At 43.3% G+C, this 19970-nt stretch overlaps 1 protein-coding gene across 5 annotated transcripts in view; it reads left to right on the top strand.

Moving 5' to 3' along the window:
* Positions 1-7529: 7529 nt before the first annotated feature.
* The window catches only part of ELAVL3 (ELAV like RNA binding protein 3), a 34215-nt gene continuing 21774 nt past the window's right edge, over positions 7530-19970 (top strand). For all 5 annotated transcript variants that reach the window (XM_072399526.1, XM_072399529.1, XM_072399528.1 and 2 more), the window contains exon 1: positions 7530-8044. In XM_072399526.1, coding sequence (XP_072255627.1) covers positions 8036-8044 — 9 coding nt within the window. In that variant the 5' untranslated portion in view covers positions 7530-8035. The remainder of the gene's footprint in view (positions 8045-19970) is intronic.

Here is a 19970-nt window from a genome sequence, read left to right as displayed (position 1 = left end):
AATTAGGGTTTCCTTTCATTTACAAGATTGATGGGAATATCTCCATTGCACACCAAGCTTGCGTAAAGAGTGCTAAAGAGAGAGCTGAAAAGATGCCATGGGGTCTATATATAAAGCAGTGAATCTGACATTCACCAGACACCCTGGGATGGAGATAGGGAACAGAAGAGGCTTACCTTAACTTTCATGGCATGCTGAATACATTTGTGTAGGAAGCACCAGCAGAGCTACGGCACCACATGTGGTCAGAATCTGCCTGCAGTGCAGTGCATAGAGAAGCACAGAGACCCAGTGATGATGCTGGTGTCACCCTATGACAGATTGAATGGATTGTTTATGTAGATCCATGGCTGGCAAATTTGTACAGGGATTGTCCAATCAGATTGTAGCATGTGTGGCCATCTACAGTATAGGCTTAAAGAGTTTTTCTACCCTATTTGCCCCACAGAGCTGATCCCTCCCCCTCCATACTTACCAGGTGCCCAGTCCAGCCACCATCATGTTACAGGATGGACCACCCCTCTGCTGGTGTATGTGTGACCCCCGGAGGTGAAATCTTCCAATGGGAACATTTGTTCTGGTGACAACTGAATAGGGGATTTGCTCTGACTTTTGGCAGATTTCCTCTTATTCCCTGTTGTGTTTACAGGACAGGAAGTGAAGGGAAATCTTTACCATGGGATAGAGGTGGCATAAAGAAAACCAACAAGAAGTTTGTAGTATCAATGCTGAGGGCTGTGAATGCTGAGACATGTGTGATGAATACACCTGACTATAAATCCCCCCCTATATGACAAGACACACTAACACTGTGCAAGAAGTGACAGGAGATCCTCTGTGTCAGCAAGGACCAAAAAAAAACATGTGAGAGTCTTCTCTGTGGTGAGCTCTGATTGGATGGGGCATGTCACATGACTGGAGTCTTCTGGCTGGAGGAAGAGCTAAAGGAGGAGCCGCGGGGGTGGGCAAGTTTGATGTGTGAGTATTGGTAGCAGATCCCCCTGACAGAATACAAGAACTGTGTAAAGAAATGCTTTGTGTATATGATAGGAATTAACTGAACTAGTCTGAGGTGTCTAAATTTGTCCTCGGCTAGAAGTCATATGAATACATGCCCAGGCACTGGTGAGTAGTCACATGATGACATGAGCAGGCACTGGTGAACAGTCACATGATGACATGAGCAGGCACTGGTGAACAGTCACATGATGACATGCTCAGGCACTGGTAAACAGTCACATGATGACATGCCTAGGCACTGGTGAACAGTCACATGATGAAATGCCTAGGCATTGGTGATCAATCACATGACGAAATGCCTTGGTACTGGTGATCGGTCACATGATGAAATGCCCAGGCACTGGTGAGCAGTAACATGATAAAAAGCCTAGGCACTGATGATCAGTCACATGAGTAAATGCCTAGGCACTGGTGATCAGTCACATGATTAAATGCCTAGGCACTGGTGATCAGTCACATGATTAAATGCCTAGGCACTGGTAGCTGCACATGTGCAGACAAATGGTTAATCTGCCCATGTGTTGGCACTCTTTAATAATAGAGCATGTGTGCTGTGCCCATGTCCAACTATAAGCATGAGAAGGAATGGGCAGTGAGAAATGGGCTGGTCGGGTCCTAAAATGTTGCTGTGATGGAAAGCGCTGCTGATTTGATGGCCTGTTGTAGATTCAGGGAATAAAATAAAATGATTTGGAGAATCATTGATGAGTTAAAGGTGATGGGTTAATTCCGTGCATGGGGCTGTATAGCCACAGACCAGCAGGGTGCCCATGTCCACTGCCAAAACTGCCTACAATTGGATCAAAACTGGACCATGGAGCAATGGAAGAAGGTGACCTGGTCTGATCTCTTTAAATGACTCTTTAGATCATGTGATTGGTTAGTGTGCATCATTTACCTGGGGAAGAGATGGCACTATGGGAAAAGGCCGGCCCGAGGAGGCAGTGTGACTTGAAGGATCTGCTGCTAACATACTGGTGCCACATACCACAGGGCAACTTCAGAGATCTTGTGCAGTCTGTGCCGTGATGGGTAAGAGCTGTTTTGGCAGCACCAGGGGAACCCGCACATTATCAGGAAGCTGGTTATTTTGTTTTTTTCCTGATTATTGTATATTTTGTGTTGCTCTGTTAAGCTTCCATCAAGGTGGGGGGCACTGAGCCTTACATTACATTCAGTACCATGGACAGAGAAGCTCAAGGCCGAAACTCAGTCCTGGTATAGAAATTTATGGGAAGCATCAGCTACGTCTTTGTTACTAAACCTGGGGAATATAACCCTGCTGGCATTATCAGCCTCCACCCCTGGATATACTGGTCACTGTATTACAAGGATTCCACTACAAATACCAGACCCGGCACTGAGGACACTATAAACTGTCAATTCTTTTCCTTTGGTTTGCCATGAATGTATGCATGTTGTATAGGATTCATGATTAGGATAAGTAATTTAAGGGTAGGGGCTTTTCAGGGTACAGACTGGGCAGGGTAAGGTATGGGCAGGGCAGGGCCTGGAAAGGGTTAGGGATGGACAGGGTACGGGTTGGGTAGGGTACGAGCTGGACAGGGTAGGGTTTGGGAAGGGTTAGGGCTGGGCAGGGTAAGGAATAGGCAGGGTAAGGGCTGGACAGGTTAAGGGCTGGGCAGGGTTAGAGCTGGGCAGGGTAAGGGCTGAGCAGTGTAAGGGCTTGGCAGGGTAAGGGCTGGGAAGCATTAGGGCTGGGCAGGGGAGGGGAGGGTTTGGGAAGGGTTAGGGCTGGGCAGGGTAAGGAATAGGCAGGGTAAGGGCTGGAGAGGGTAAGGACAGGGCAGAGTTAGGGCTGGGCAGGGTAAGGGCTGAGCAGAGTTAGGGCTGGGCAGGGTAAAGGCTGGACAGGGTAAGGACTGGGCAGAGTTAGGGATGGGCAGGGTAAGGGCTGGGCAGGGTAAGGGCTGGGCTGAGTTAGGGCTGGGCAGGGTAAGGGCTGGGCAGGGTAAGGGCTGGGCAGAGTTAGGGCTGGGCAGGGTAAGGGCTGGGCAGGGTAAGGGCTGGGCAGAGTTAGGGCTGGGCAGGGTAGAGGCTAGGCAGAGTTAGGGCTGGGCAGGGTAAGGGCTTGGCAGAGTTAGGGCTGGGCAAGGTAAGGGCTTGGCAGGGTAAGGGCTGGGAAGCATTAGGGCTGGGCAGGGGAGGGTTTGGGAAGGGTTAGGGCTGGCCAGGGTAAGGAATAGGCAGGGTAAGGGCTGGAGAGGGTAAGGACTGGGCAGAGTTAGGGCTGGGCAGGGTAAGGGCTGGGCAGAGTTAGGGCTGGGCAGGCTAAGAGCTGAGCAGAGTTAGGGCTGGGCAGGGTAAAGGCTGGACAGGGTAAGGACTGGGCAGGGTAAAGGCTGGACAGGGTAAGGACTGGGCAGAGTTAGGGCTGGGCAGGGTAAGGGCTGGGCCTGAGTTAGGGCTGGGCAGGGTAAGGGCTGGGCTGAGTTAGGGCTGGGCAGGGTAAGGGCAGGGCAGGGTAAGGGCTGGGCAGAGTTAGGGCTGGGCAGAGTTAGGGCTGGGCAGGGTAAGGGCTGGGCAGAGTTAGGGCTGGGCAGAGTTAGGGCTGGGCAGGGTAAGGACTGGACAGGGTAAGGACTGGGCAGAGTTAGGGCTGGGCAGGGTAAGGGCTGGGCAGAGTTAGGGCTGGGCAGGGTAAAGGCTGGACAGGGTAAGGACTGGGCAGGGTAAGGGCTGGGCAGGGTAAGGGCTGGGCGGTAAAGGCTGGACAGGGTAAGGACTGGGCAGGGTAAGGGCTGGGCAGGGTAAGGGCTGGGCTGAGTTAGGGCTGGGCAGGGTAAGGGCTGGGCAGAGTTAGGGCTGGGCAGGGTAAGGGCTTGGCAGAGTTAGGGCTGGGCAGGGTAAGGGCTTGACAGCGTAAGGGCTGGGAAGCATTAGGGCTGGGCAGGGGAGGGTTTGGGAAGGGTTAGGGCTGTGCAGGGTAAGGAATAGGCAGGGTAAGGGCTGGAGAGGGTAAGGACTGGGCAGAGTTAGGGCAGGGTAAGGACTGGGCAGAGTTAGGGCTGGGCAGGGTAAGAGCTGGGCAGAGTTAGGGCTGGGCAGGGTAAGGGCTGGGCAGAGTCTCTCCATTACAATTAAAGCCTATCCATAGCTTTTTTTGTGTTTTTGCATAAAATATGGAAGAATTAAAACCCCTGGCCCCTTATTTTAGCATCTATATACCAGGGGAGAATATTCTCTACTTCCTGTTTCTAAAACCCAACAGGAAACTAGTGAAAGTTTCTCAAACTGAGAGACATTCCCGTTGCTTAATACCGGTGCCCCTCTTATTTCTTGCTTTGAGGACAATGCTAACCTGATATATTTCTCTTTCTTTTCTCAGTCAACAGTACAAGTAAAGAAGTGAATCTCCCCTATGAGGGTCACAGATAGCAATAAAAACCTGACCCATGTTTGTCTGACATCAGACACATATTTTCTAAAACTTTAAAAAAAGGTACAAATCCAGCAAGGAGAACGCCAACCTTGAATAGGGAGCACATTAGGGTGCAGACCTGAGAACCCTGAGGTTATGTTCAGACTGGCATTGAGGTTGTGGTGCGGTTACTCTTTCATCACACCCCTGATGTGCTTTCTTGGTGTTGGTGTCACCCACAGCAGCCCATAAAGAATGAATGGCGGCAGCAGTGGTTGGTTTAGTACTACGCGCTGTAAAACGGGCAAACGCTAAACCAACACTAAACCAACACAGTGGCGTGAGTGCGGGAGCTGCACAGGACCATGAAGACATCCAACATCTACCCAAGGGCCTTTTTTCACCCATAGAAACAGATGCTTGTAACGCAAGACATACTTTGGTGCACGGGGTTGTCATTCATTCCTAAGAGCACCCCAACGTACCATGCCATACCCACTGGGGCCCAATGCACCACAATGTATTGCTGTGCATTATAAAAGCAGCATGCACACTTTTTGCTTACCCATACAAACGGGATTGTGCCACATACAGCGACTCATTTCTATAAAGTTACAAATGTCCCATATCTGTAGACTCATCTCTACAAATCACTTTCCAAGCTTCATTACCTGCAAACCTGTTAGTGGGCCGTCGGCCCTGGGGCCTGGAAGTAACAGTAACAATTACACCTGATGCGTATCTCAGCACACAGCATGCAGCACAGTTGTGCAGGTCATTGCGCCTTCAGGACAGACGTAGTCCTATGTCTTGGGCTGGGGGGAGACACATTCAATATTAGACAGCTGGGATGTGAATGAGCTGTTTGCCCCCTCCTTTCCCTTCTTTATGTGCCCATTACATTGTCTTCAGAACAATGTACAACATGTGTATAGAACAGATGAAAATCTCTGCAACTCTCTGCCTGCTCACATTGCCCAGCCACTCACATATCATAGTTTATATATATCATAGGTATATCATAGTTATATCACTTTTATATCCTCCTCCTGTGTCTGTCATTTGCAACCCCTATTTAATGTACAGTGCTGCGTAATATGTTGGCACTATATAAATCCTGTTTATTATTTTCATTAATATTAATAATAATAATAATAATAATATCCACATTTAACCTAATGATGTCATATGTGCAGAATAAAGGTGTCACTGGTTTGCAATATAGAATAACGTCACTCTTGTGCAGTCATCCGTTTTTGATTATGGATGGTGCCGTGGGGAACTATATTTTATGTTTGTACTGTGCTTTTGAAAAAATGAGATTTTTTTTTTTTTGCAGAGTAGTCATGTCACTACTGTAAATATATATGTGGAGAATAGTGATATCGCTTTTGCAAAAGAGAAAAAATATGCATATACTATGAGCCGTACTTCTGTAAAATTTAACATATTTAATGTATAGCACTACGTAATATGTTGGCGCTATATAAATACTGTATAATAGTAATAATATTTTTGGGGAGTACTGATGTCATCCTTATCAATGATGTCATGTGTTTGGAGGGTAGTGATACCACTTCTGTAAATATATATTATATGTGGGGAATAGTGATATTTGCAAAAAAAAGAGAAAAATATGTAAATTCTGTAAGTAGTACTTCTGTAAAATTGAACACATTTAATGTACAGTGCAGCGTAATATGTTGGCGCTATATAAATACTGTATAATAGTAATAATATTTTTAGAGAGTAGTGATGTCATCCTTATCAACGATGTCATTTGTTTGGAGGGTTATGATGTCACCTCTGTATATTTATATTATATATGGAGAATAGTGATAATACTTTTTCTAAAGAGAAAAATTATGCATATACTATGAGCAGTACTTCTGTAAAATGTAACATATTTAATGTAAAGCACTACGTAAAATGTTGGCGCTATATAAATTCTGTATAATAATATTTTTTGGAGAGTAGTGATATCATCCTTGTCAACGATGTCATGTGTGTGGAGGGTAGTGATGTCAGTTCTGTAATAAATATAATATATGTGGAGAACAGTGATATCACTTTTGCAAAAGATAAAAAATATGTAAATACTGTAAGTAGTACTTCTGTAAAATTGAACATTTTTAATGTACAGCGCTGCGTAATATGTTGGCGCTAAATAAATACTGTATAGTAATAATGTTTTTAGAGAGTAGTGATGTCATCCTTGTCAATGATGTCATGTGTGTGGAGGGTAGTGATGTCACTTCTGTAATATATATAATATATATGGAGAATAGTGATAATGCTTTTGCAAAAAAAGAGAAAACATATGCAAATACTGTGAGAATTACTTCTGTAAAATTTAACATATTTATCACTTTTATATCCTCTCCTCTTCCTGTGTCACTGTCCGTCATTTAAAACCCCTATTTAATGTACAGTGCTGCGTAATATGTTGGCACTATTTAAATACTGTATAATAATAATATTTTTGGAGAGTAGTGATGTCATCCATGTCACTGATGTCATGTGTGTGGAGGGTAGTGATGTCACTTCTGTACATTTGTGTGATGTCATCCACAATTGATATTTGTAGGAAGTATGAGAATACATTGTATCCAGTGTTTGTTATAAGTCCCAGTCTGCTCAGAGTAGCACAGGGAGGACAAGGCAAAGAACAGAGATGGAGGATGGGCATGGAGTGTGCAGAGATGTGAAAGATGCAGGAGGACAGAGCAGAGGAGGCAGAAGTGATGGAGATGCAGCCAAGAGGAGGAGGAGGTGGTGAGTGACAAGGCTGCTTTCACCAGAGGACCAGAGACCGGAGATGGGGAGGGGAGGACTGAGATTGAATTATAAATCTAAAGGATGGAATCACATCACATATAGAAGGGGAGCTGATCGGCAGGTGTGACAGTCTCCTCCTCCGGGTCCCTCATCTCAGGGGGCCCTTGAGCAAAGAAAAGACAAAAAAAGAAAAAAATCAGAAGAAAAGAGGAAGGACAGAAGCATCTCTTCCCTCCCCTCCACTCTCCCCCTTCTCCTCCTTGCAGCCAATAGGGAAGAGAGCTGCACCATCCTCACCTCCATATATAAGTGCGGAGAGGGGGACCCGACTGTTCACATGAAGGGAGAATAGGTGTCAACACTTTGGGAAAAGACACAGAGAATTATATCGGACCCTACCCTCCTCCCTTTTCTCTTACTCCCTTTCTCCAAATTCTAGCAACCCCCCCCTCCTCTTCTTTCCAGACAAAGACCCCCCACCCCCTAAAACTGCCTATCCATCCCTTCTCCGCACTGATCATCAATAATTTTTTATACCTATAGATCTATTTTTTGGGAACCTTCTTTTGTACCAAATTTTTGAGCCACCTTTGGATTCTTTTCTCAGTTTCCATTTTTTGGAGGTTTTTTTTGCCAAGCTGAGGAATATTTTTGGTACCGTTTGATTATTTAATATTTTTTTTTTTTTTTTTTACGAACGTTCCCTGTCTCGATCCCGTGACGGCCGCCGGGAAGGGGCAAGGGAGCGGCGGGGTGGGCAGGCGCACCTCGGACGCCAGGACGCTGAGGAAAGGATCCCGACGGCAAGAGAGGCGCAACCGAAAATCAACAGCATCTAACCTACGTTCCCTCAGCATGGTGACTGTAAGTACCGCCATCTTATATTATTTCTCAGCCTGGGGGTGTAGGGTAAAAGGGGGGGTGGTGGTGAATGGTTGGCGGTCTCCTTGAGTGTGGTGATGATAAGGGTTTAAGGATGAAGGCGATGGGTTGTATTTGGCACAAGCGGAGGAGGAGGAAGGAAGCTGAAGAGAAAGGGTGGAAGGATGGAGAAATAATTCCCAAGGGATACCCATATGGGACTTGACTACGTCTTGCAATGCAGAAGAAGAAAAGACGTTGATAATGGGAGGGTGCCATGTGTCCTTGGTATACTAGAGCCATGCCACGCAACCGAGACACAAAGATGGTACACCGATGATGTACACACTGACACAACATACACCCGGCTGCAGCTGGTACCTACAGGAACATGGTGATTGGGGGGGGGGGGGGGGGGGGGGGGAGAGAAGGTTCTTGAGAACAATAGACGAGACATGGCAGTGATTGGGCGTGTAAGCACGCGTGTGCGTGTAGGCACGGATGCTTGATAGGCATTTAATGTGTATAGTCAGTGTGTTGTGCAAAATTCACATAATACATACAGTCCTATATAATACAACTAAACCATTGTAGTATGTCTACTATTGGTATTATTGTGTTTAAATAATATGTGTGGTGTCCTATATTGTAATAATATATATATTTATTGAATAATGTAATTATATATAGCATCCAATGTCATGCTGGGTACTGCCCCGTGCCACCATACCAATGGGCTTGTTCTATAAAGCAATGGTCTAAGTATGGTAACCCATAGGTGCCAATCAAAAATTATCCATCTGATAAAGCACAGTGACCCTAAGCAAGCAAATTTTCATTTACTACAATGGATTCTGATAGGTTGCTGTGTTCTACAGCAGTCTGTGCTTGACTGTTTTCTGTATTGAGTATGCATGCACCGTGCCCTTTGTTACACATCGCCTCACATGGGGGGCTTTCACACCGGTGTCTAGCCGTGAGCATGGAAGAAGTTACAGAGTAGTAATGGGCATTAATATAAGCAGGTGATTGAATGGGTTGATATGGGTGACCGCACACCCTTTGATATTGCTATAGAAGACCCATCACGTATTGGCATTCCAATCGCACCCTACAATGGCAGCAGATATCAGGTTGATATGGGCAGTGATGCCAGTTTTATTCCCTCCGAGGCCAAGTATTGTCTAATAAAAGGCCATACTTCCCTTTGCATTTGCCGACTATTCTCAGCCCTCCATTTCCTGTGTTGGTGCTACAACCAGCCCTTGACGGTTCACCTTGTGTCACATTCTGTCAGTGACAAAGTCAGTGCCACGCATCTCTTGAAAGGCTCCATTCTCTCCTCAGCCACTCTCCCCTCCTCCCTGTTTTCTCTGCAGTATCCACTCCTTTCTCTTAGGCACAATCTGTCCTCTGTCTGACACTCCACTTTCACACTTGGCCCTCAGATTCACATACCGCGTTCACATACTACTCCCGGACAACAACCGGGTTATACAAAAATGGTTAATTTTTCAAAAAAGCAACCAAAGAAGGCCAATGTCTTCAAAGGCATGGATTTCATGGAGTCACATCTACAGGCCCATGGCCATGTTGGGCCCAGTAGTCCATCAGTCAATGGCCATTGTTCTGATGACCACACAACGCCACGCGGCGTATAAAACACCTTAACCCAATAGAAGAGGAAATTTTAGTAGCGGCAAGCAACCCTTTGGCCTGGGGGTGGCAGGAGGAAAGCTGATGACAGGGAGATGGATGATGGGAGATGATAATGAGATACATAGCGATGGAGAAGAGGGAATAAGGAGAAGCAAGACAGGTGGAGATGGATTAAGAGGGAATTTCTGAGACATGGAGGCAGGAGGGAGGGTGACATTGCGAGACAGAGAGATGGAGAGAGGAGATTTCGATGCAAGGTCTGTGGGCGGAGGTTGTCAATGTGATATATGGTGTGAGGAGGATGGAGAAGGGGGTCACATATATCGGAAGAAGACGATGGAAGATGGGTAGGGATTATGTTATGGTGAAAATGTATCATAAGATTGTGGCTGAGGATGGAAAGATGCCGAAGAGGAGGTAAGGTTTACAAAATGAATGCTTTAATGAACTATAGATGAAGTGGAAGGACATCGGATTGTTACACTACATGGTCAGGACACATTTAATAGTTTCTCATGGTTGGTGCATGTCTCACCTAGGTCACCTACAATATAATGGTGATCAGAGGTTTAGCACAACAACGTTGAACAAAAGGTAAGTAAATCCAGATACAATGAGCAATGTTCTGACATTATGTGGTTGGTAACAGACCCACCTTCATTACAGAGATGTATCAATCTTAGGAAACGTGCACCAACAGTAGGCACATAGGGAAATGCATCTCAGCCACCACGCTACAATTTGATCTATATTAGAAGGTTGAGTATAGTAAGCTGTTCTGAAAAATCAGAAATCGCTTTGGATTTCTGCGTCAAACTAATGATTGTCATTGGTTGATAATGGTTTAAGTACACACAATGACCATGAATAAATGAAGCTCTTCAAGCCTGGAAAGGATACACTTTCATCAGTGAAGCTGGGTAATCCAGCAATCCTGGAATGGATTTCCTAAAAGTCATTAGCTGTTTGTTAACAAATGGTTTCAGCTTCACGAATGAAAGTATATTCTCTCCAGCTTTGGAGAACTTTAATGAACAGACCCGTCTTATGACTTTGTTACAAAATAAGCAGGTATGCTTCAGAATATGTAGAGGTCGGAGGGTCTCATTAATTATCAAAAGTGGAAATACTTTTATTCAGTAAGGCAGAGTAAAGAGCAACAATGACATGTGGAGTCCAGGAACCCATTGTAACCAATCAGATTACAGTATCTGACTCATGCTTACGTATGATTGGTTTATGTGGATCACTACACAATGCAGGTTGTAATGATTAATAAATCAAACTTGGCGGCATAAATTGTAATTTTAACAATTGGATATGAATCAGATAGATTGTACCTGATTGGATATAAAGCAATTGGACTGGCTTTTAATCAGACGTTTTGTTTTGGTGGACTGTCATACTAAAAGTTTTTGGTAAATCTCAAGTTGACAATCATATGTTAACTTTTTGGCAGCTTTTGAGATTCTTCTTTTCAATTCTAAACCTGTAAAGAATAAAGATGAATCATTTTTTTTCTGAGAAAAGAACAAAGATGGTTCTTTTATCATAAAAAAAGCCCAGCTCATGTTGACCAACTAAAAATGATCTTTCTCAATGCTAAGTTGGGTAACTTTTGCAGGTGTTATGAAGTGACACTTGTGCAGGAGGCCCTTTAGTATCCTTGTTAAACAACCTTTATCCCTTTAGTGCAAAGACTGTGCATTTATTTTATATAATATGATGTATTTGTTGAAAATAAATTGATATTTTTATTTAGGACCTAGGCTAAATAAAAGTCTAAGTTGGACTCTTCAGAAATTCAGGGCAAGGGAATACTGGGGTTTTGGTGTTTGCTTTTTGCAACACATACAGTTATTCCATTAGTGATAAATAAAGCCCCATGTTCTTTTGGACACTTGACTTGGCAAATATCTAAAACTTGAACCATAATGAGCTTTTTTGGCTCTTATCTTTTTTTTTTTGCACTGGAACTTGGGAGCATGGGCACTTTTGGTATTTACTGGGACTCCATGTGACATGATACCTGTTTGTATCACCCTATGGTAGGAAGGACAGACTACATCACACATGGCTTCTCTTGTCTATGTCACCCTGTGGTAGGAAGGACAGACTCTATGCCGCATGGCTTCTCTTGTCTATGTCACCCTATGGTGGGAAGGACAGACTCTATGTCACCTTGTGGTGATCCATACCCCTTTGTGCCATTTTTGCGTTGCAGTCAATATGCACCTTCTACCTCCAGGCCTTCATGGACTCAAGTACCATGGATAACATTTTCAGGTTTAGTTTTTTGCAATACATCAGGCAGCACCCCTGGGTCCCCATGTGATGGGACGAAGAGAAGAAGGCCACCTTCTTTTGGTCTCTCCAATGTTTTTGTGGGAACAAAATATGATGGGTTGGTGGGTGCTAGCAATGACTAGCGCTAACCTGATACTACTGTAACTCACAGCAGCCAATCAGAATTCACATTCCTGCAGTCATCCCAGGACTGGGTGAAGTACCTTTTACTCAAATAATCCCATATTCTAGCAGAGCCAATTTTATGAAACGTTCTCCATCTCACAATAGCCATCAATACCCCATCATTTAGGACGATCTTTTGCTGCAACAGAATTCATCGCTTTGGAGAACCATTTTGTATTTTAATTTGCTGAGAAATTTGCATTGCAAATCGAACGCCAGCGTAAGCAAAAACATTACTGTAGTCGGTATGCTGAATAGCTTTTCCACCCAGCTGGCTTCCATTCAACTCTGAAATAGCGCTACCACATTCACTAGTCCGCTGCTCGGTGCCCTGTTGCATAATCAACGTTAGATATTTTAATGAAGTAATTAGATATGAAATTGCTGCGTTATAGTACAGCATGAAAGGCCTGACAATTAGAGAAGGGCCAAAGCAGCAGCGTCAACTGAACAGTTTTGTTTGGGCTAATTAGCATTATTCTTTGTGTAACGAGCAGGCAGGACAATGGAGCTCGGCACCGTGAGAGCCTCTTAATGACACTTAAACCAGAGCGATACGACCTGGGAGTCAGCTCAGGGTGTGCAGACCATCTGCAGACTGAATGCCGCCGCGTCTCCGCTCTGGAGCATCAACATGGAGTGATTTACATTACCTGATTATGGTATCATATTTACAAGGGCTTAGGACAATGGAAAGGCGCGATAAGGACCCTGCTACAAAATGCCTCCTGTATTGATGCTATGAAGATGGAGAAATTCCTAGCATGTAAATCAGCAGTAGTCACCATTAAAAGAGCTATCCTTGGGCATCAGTCCAGTGACTTTGGCTAGGCTGAGATGATTTCATCTGTCTGCTGCAAGCAGGAGAAAGCATTTCCTCAATCTTCACTTACACAATGATCAGACTGCAATATTGTAACTTTGTACTGTCTTGGAAACTAAATAGAATAAGGTAATGAATAGCAATAAGCTTTGTGCATTTGTGTGATGATTCTCCACCGTGGTGAGCTATTAAACAGTGTTGGGCGACTGCCCAGGATAAGCCCGATCATTCATTATGAAAGGTCCCCCAACATTGTTCTTCAGTCCACCATGGCGGATTGATAAATGACCTATTGGGTCTGCTGTGCACTCCTATAGAAGTGAGCACACAGGGGTGCCACTGGCTTGTCCTTCCCTCTCTATAGATCAGCACTGTGTTTACAGCACTCATTTGTTCATTAGTCACCGGAAACAATTATGGAAGATCATATTCTTTCACAATAATCTGTGATTCTGTCTGTTGTCTGTATGGATAGGGTCTATGCTGACTGGTGCCCCTTTTTTAAATGCCTTGCTTGCTATTTAAAGCATTGACCAAAAAAAAGCTGCATTTGACTGACTTTGCATGCCATCTAAAAGCAACCTGCAAACTGCACCCAAGGCAGATCAAACACAGCCCAAGCAGTGTAATTTTGTATCACCTTTTTCTTTTTTGCACCAACTTTTCATTACTTCCTGTTCTATCGAACGTTGTCACCAGAACAAGCGTCCCCAATGAAAACATTTATTTTTTCCTATTCTGGTGAAAATGTAAAATTGTTGGTCGGTTCAGCTGTAGTCACTGTTAGTTGATGAATCACAGTACCATGACCTTTTTTCTCACTGGCATATGGTTTATTGTTTATCCTTATTACCTGGCAGTGCTCCTGGTCTGTTCTGCTGACATTCCATAAAAGTTACAATGTTGCAGCATGAAGCTTGGAGGAATGGAGATTAAGGAAAGGTGTCTTCCTGATGAGAGAGAGAGAGAGAGAAAGAGATCAGCTTTTAAAAATTGGTCAGGAAGATATTCATACAGACTATACTATAAAGGTCTGACGTAAGCACTTCTTGGTACTTTTACTCTTGGTATTTTAAAGGCACACGTCATCTTTGCTCCTTAATTGAGTGAGAGACAGTATTGGACCTTATTTAATAAGATATCTAAAGCTGTTTACAGATTTTTATCATTCAAAACTAAGGATCTTCAAAGATTAAGACTTTGCAAAGAACAACATATTAACTTGCAATGCTGTACGCATGCCAGCTTTACATTGCAATGTCATTGAGCTGTGTGAGCTGTATATAAGGTGGATTTTATGCTAATTAATTATACATCATGATATATTTTATTAATTCATTTTGCAGTGATTACTGCTGCCTACCTGCACTCCTGACTGCACATATTGGTTACACCACTAGGCCTAAAATCTACATATGCATGTGCCCCCTGATGTGGTAGAAGTCTATATTGTGCCCGGCAAATGCCATCTTTTGCTGTGCCATAATTCACTGTGTATAAATATGCCCCTATGTCTTCTTCTGGTATCAGGGCTGCCATCATGGGGGACATGGGGTACTTCTTTACCGGGCCCTGATCAGAAGAACTTATCTCTTTCAGTTTGACTTTTTTAGTTTTTCAATTTTTGACTTTTAGTCATGGGGTCCCAAGAAATGTACAAAATGTCCTTGTTCTCTGTCTTGCGCCCATTAGCGGTACTGGACCTTTTTTAATAAAGTATCTAGAGCTGTGTACAGATTTTTATCATTCAAAACTAATGATCTTCAAAGATTAAGACTTTGCAAAGAACAACATAATAACTTGCAATGCTGTACGCACACCAGCAACATGAGGGTTCGCAGAGTTTGGAAGACCTCTGTACTAACCCATGCCTATGCAATTGTTCAAGGATCACATGCTCACTGGATACGTATCTGTGATTGTGTGCATGATCCTTTGTTGTCCATCAACATATTTTACATGTGACAGATTCTCACAGATATTTACTAGAATGCTGAATTTTGTTCATTGCACCTGAGAATTATCGTGCCCCATCAACTTTTGACGCCATTGAACTCTTTTAAAGGAACCTTTATCTAATGATATATTGGTAATTGTTTTGAACAACAATTGTTGTGCACACACTGAATAATTACTGACAAATCATTGGATAACAATTTCTTAAAAAAGCTCAATGGTGATGTGCCACAATGAATGGAATAATAGTTTGAGGGTGACAACATTTCCTATGTTGACTTGTTTCATAAATCTCCCCGCAGTACCAGACCGAGAAATGAGAATCGGATAGCCATGGTCAGTCTTATTCCGACCGACTGATTACTGGGGCTCCCTGTCTAAGGTTTTGCTCTCCATGCACCCGCACCCAGCCAAATCCTCTGACATTCAGCCTTTTTCCTGCTCTCATTATTCTCCTTTGTTCACCCCTCCATCACACTCCCCCTCGCCGCCTCCTATCTATTCTTAGATGCCTGCGCTGAGGAACATGCAAAGCGTCTATTTTGGTGCAATGATTTTATACACCTGGGTTATTTTTACCCGGCGCGTTCACCTGAAAGACTCAGACTGTGTGGGCTGCTGCAGCGCCAACATCGACTCCACCACTTCTTCCTTCCAAATACGCCAGAATATCAGAAGCAGCGGCGCGCTGACACCGCCAATTCTGATCACGCAGTGTGAACACATACGGTACTACAAACAGCATACGTTCAAAGCACGCCTCCAAAAAATATAAAAATGCCCTAAGGCTAATATTTCTATTGGAAGTGATGAAATCCTTTTTTGGTTCATATGGTGATACTACCTGAAATCTGTCTTGATACTGAATTGCCGGTCACATATGAGGCATGCAAGAGTAAAGCCTGATCTGTGTTTCACTGGGCAGTAGGGGCCCATTTACAGCACTGTGGCCCTGAGGGCCATATGTGCCCCATTCGTAGTTGCTATGCAGCCCTTGAAGCCTTGCATTTAGTAATGGGGTCACCGGATTGCAAAGGAGCTGTAATGAAAATAATCTTGACCTTTTTAAAGCCTTGCACTGATGTCTGATGGAGGTCAGAGGATTGTTGCTGGAAATGATCCTTTGTGATAATTTCCAGTGACAGATATATAAATGAGTACAGTACACACAGTACCTGTTCTATACTATAGAGAGAGGAGGGGGAAGATGAGCAAGTAGTGCTCCCACTGTGCTCTCCGCCATAAGAGAAAGATTGATGAACAATTTAGAAAGACCACCGTACATCAGCTTTTCACCCGAGACAAGCATTAACGTTCATCTCCGGCAACACTCATCCGACGTGTATGTGAAGTTTCACAATGGAAGGAGTTCAATATCAAAATCATGACACTTCCTGCTTTGTATAAAATTCTCAAAAACATTTAAGGGTCTTTAAATATAAAAAAAAATGTTCACACCTTTTTCTAATTGGATTTAATTTCAAAATGTGTGAATTTTGGGAGAATACAAAAAAGTGTCAAAAACATAAACAAGTACACTAAAACTGAATACAACTCAAACAGTATTAAAATAATGACACCATGTTTAAATGGAATTAATTAAGGTGCAAGAATAAGTTCAATGATGTATAAATTCTCCAATCATTATTTCAGATTGCTACCAATATAAGAACCTGAAGTCTTTATATTACCTTCCTGGAATCCCCTGCACATTAGAGTGTAAGCGTTGTCATCTTAATGTATTCAGGGAAAGTAAAGTGAGCAGCGTTTGGGTAGGTTAAATGTCCGGTATAATGAAGAAGGGGGACCCAGAGCTCCATAAAGGTTGAGATTTGCATTGCCATGCTGTTGTGGTGGATTAAGAGTAGACTTGTATTATTATGAATGGTGTTGTGTTACCTTTTTTGTTTTTTTTCTATTACAGTTACTACTATACCCCATCCGCGCCACTCATCTTTCTCGCTCCATTCACATAAACACCAAGTCTAATGTTCATATTTAGGGCCTTGGTGTACAATCCTCAATAGGTATTGGGCCTGGGGGTGTGTTATAAAATCTGAAACATAAGTTTCAATTTTTTATTGTAAGGCCAGTTCTTTCCTTGACCATGTACAGCTGGATTCAATTTAATAATACCCCAGTTCTGGTGCACATAATACAGAGATCACGTCCCTGTTTATAAAGAAGAGGGGAAGATTGTTCATTAGTCCACCATCTTCCATTATAAGGATTTCCCCCACACTGTAATGTTCAATTACCACAAACAAAAGAGACCTTTTCCTGCCTAATCAGCAAATCACATTTTGTTTTTAATAGCGACAAGGGATTCATTCAATGTTGGTTGTGCATTTGGCATTTTCCATGAGCACACATAGCATAGGGGTGTATAGAAAAACTCAGCAGGAGGCTTGTCTGGTGTCCTTGCCAATCAGTAATCGATGCATCTGAGGGTGACAACACTGCTCCTGCACAGGCGCACATTTTGTGAGTGTTGTCAGAACGTCCTGGCAGGCAAAAGGGTAAAAGGACGAATAAGGTTGAAAAAAAAGCAATACAAGCAGTGTATATACTTAATGTAATACATCCATAAATATATTCATTGCAGTTACATTCTGCAGTTACATAAATTACAGAATTGCATATTTCGGCTGGTATGCATGCAAAACTCGGACTACCGTACCTGCAGAAATATGGTACAGCTTCTCATACAGGACAGCAATGTTTTTTGTATGCAGTTACTGCAATATTAGCATCAATGCGTTCAAAAGATGCACACCATTGGCGGCCCATACTCTGGTAGACGCCGTGCCAGCCTGCCCCTTGTAGTATTGTATTGTATTGTTAACCCCTCCGGACGGAATATAAGAATATGCCACTTCGGTGACAGGCAGGGAGTGATCACCAATCTAAAGGGCCCATTGTGAAAAGCCATTGCATTGTCGCCATCCTGACTTCATATTCTCGCCATTATCTTTCATTTCTTTCTATTAGCCCCTAACGCATTTTCCTTCGTTCTGTCATTATTAGTCTCCAGGTGGAAACGAAGGGGTTATAGCGGGGTGTGATTCGGGAAGGTCTTGCTGGTTCTTTATACAGTGCTTAGTTTCCATGGCAACTGGGCCAGTAGGCCTCAGGCCTGTATTTCTGGCATGGCATTGACAGATGTCTGCAGAGGAATTGCAGTGGGTAGATAATAATGGCAGGCAGTCTTTCACACATTTTTTCTCTCAGAAAATTAACTAAGTTAAATTAATCTGCAAGTTATGTCGCACAGGTTATAGTCAAACAGTGGGGCTGAATCATAAGGGCTTGGAGTTCATTGGGATATTTGTGGTTTGTGTACAGAGCGTTGTTGAAGGGTCTATAATGGAGTATTTGACTTTTGAGTATCATCATATACAGCAATGTGCCTTTTATGTTGTTGCATTTTTTGGCTAACGATGACGGTGGTACGTACTGTAATTGAGCTAGTGGACCTTGAAAAACTCAAGTGGGGGTATATTAACCAAACGATGGGGTCTGATCTCTGGATATTAAGAAATAATAGTTTAATCTAATAGGGATCAAATAAAATTTAGGGCAAATACTATCAAGCAGGTGGCGGAGGAGGGGGGTCAAGTGGCGGTTGATGAACTTTGACATAACTATGTAAGGGTTCATACCAAATGGTAGTGGATAGATGTTTTACATGGAATACAAATGGAAGTGCTCCAGGACAACCATAAGCCAAAAAAGAAGAGCTCCCTGCTGTACCCCTTGCCAACATACAGTAAAGGGCATGGAGCTCATCAATAGGGGCCCATGGGCTGAAATGCCCTGGAAAAGAGAGGACTGAATTTTGTGCAGTTCTTAGGAAAACCTTTGAAAGTATTGACCTGACTTGCAAGGTCAAACTAGCCCACAGAAGGACCAGGGACAAATCTCTCATGGATCTACTCAAATGCCCCCCAAATTAGTTATTTGTGCCCTCTGTAGACCCCTATCTCTGCTACCCTTCAAAAAATGCCCCTGTGCCAGAAAAGCCATGCGTTTTGTTGGAGACTTCTACTGGTGGGCCTAAAACCCTCAGAACAATATTTACTGATCTACTGTTCTTAATTTTATTTTCAGCTTGGTTTAGATACCATCCCCTCTCTTTTTATGTATAAAGCATTGTATTTGCAGTTGCTATGGTGTGTCTATATATAAAGCCATGCAATTGTTGTCCTTCAACAAAGACTGTGTATCTGTGAGGAGAACTATACAATTTTAGAGTTCCTTTTAAAGGTGCAAGCTCAGTGTTGTGGTCTCTTGTCTTGTTTCACTGCCTAGAGGGCCCTGATCTAAAAAAAACATGTGAGTACCATGAGGCTTCCCTGGTTGCAAATCATGCAAGAGCCCTAAGGCTTCTCCGGTTGCAAAGTATGTAAGAACCCTAAGGCTTCCCTAGTTGAATGTTTATTCCAGGCCAGCAACTCAGTAAGAGAACATTTATATTACATAGTCCTTAAAAATGAAAATTAGGCAATAAAAAAAGTCTGGTTGACCTTTCTAGCTGTAGATAATATGGAGTAATTCATCCTCCAAATTTCAGGACACTTCCAGTATAGCTTTTATTAGCTCAGCTTCCCCTCCCAGTAATAGTAATAATGACATACCTGGCTGTCAGGAATATATTTGCGAAGGAGTTATTTTATTTGGGCCTAGCCAATCAAGATGGGAAAAGATGGTGAACCCGGGAGAAAACAGGGTGAAGATGTTGGCGAATATGTGGGGAGAGGTGAGTTTAGTCAAATAATTCAGAACAGGCAGATAACTTTGTTTAATGCAGAAGAGATATAGTCTGTCCCTTCTCCAATAGAACCTGTCTGCTTTTTTAAGGTTTAGTTCTGTCTTAGGGATGAATTTCTCAATAGTGCCTGCAGCTACATAGGTCAGGGTGAGCTTCTGTTAAAGCACATTTCTTTCTCATTAAAAAATATGTGAATATTTACCTATCCATACCCTCTAGCTCTAACTAAAGCTGGTATTAGTTTTAGG

This window comes from Pyxicephalus adspersus, chromosome 2 (assembly GCF_032062135.1).
Source record: "Pyxicephalus adspersus chromosome 2, UCB_Pads_2.0, whole genome shotgun sequence".
NCBI classification, from domain to species: domain Eukaryota; kingdom Metazoa; phylum Chordata; class Amphibia; order Anura; family Pyxicephalidae; genus Pyxicephalus; species Pyxicephalus adspersus.
Note: the sequence above shows the minus strand (reverse complement) of the source record. Positions and strands in the feature narration are given on the sequence as shown.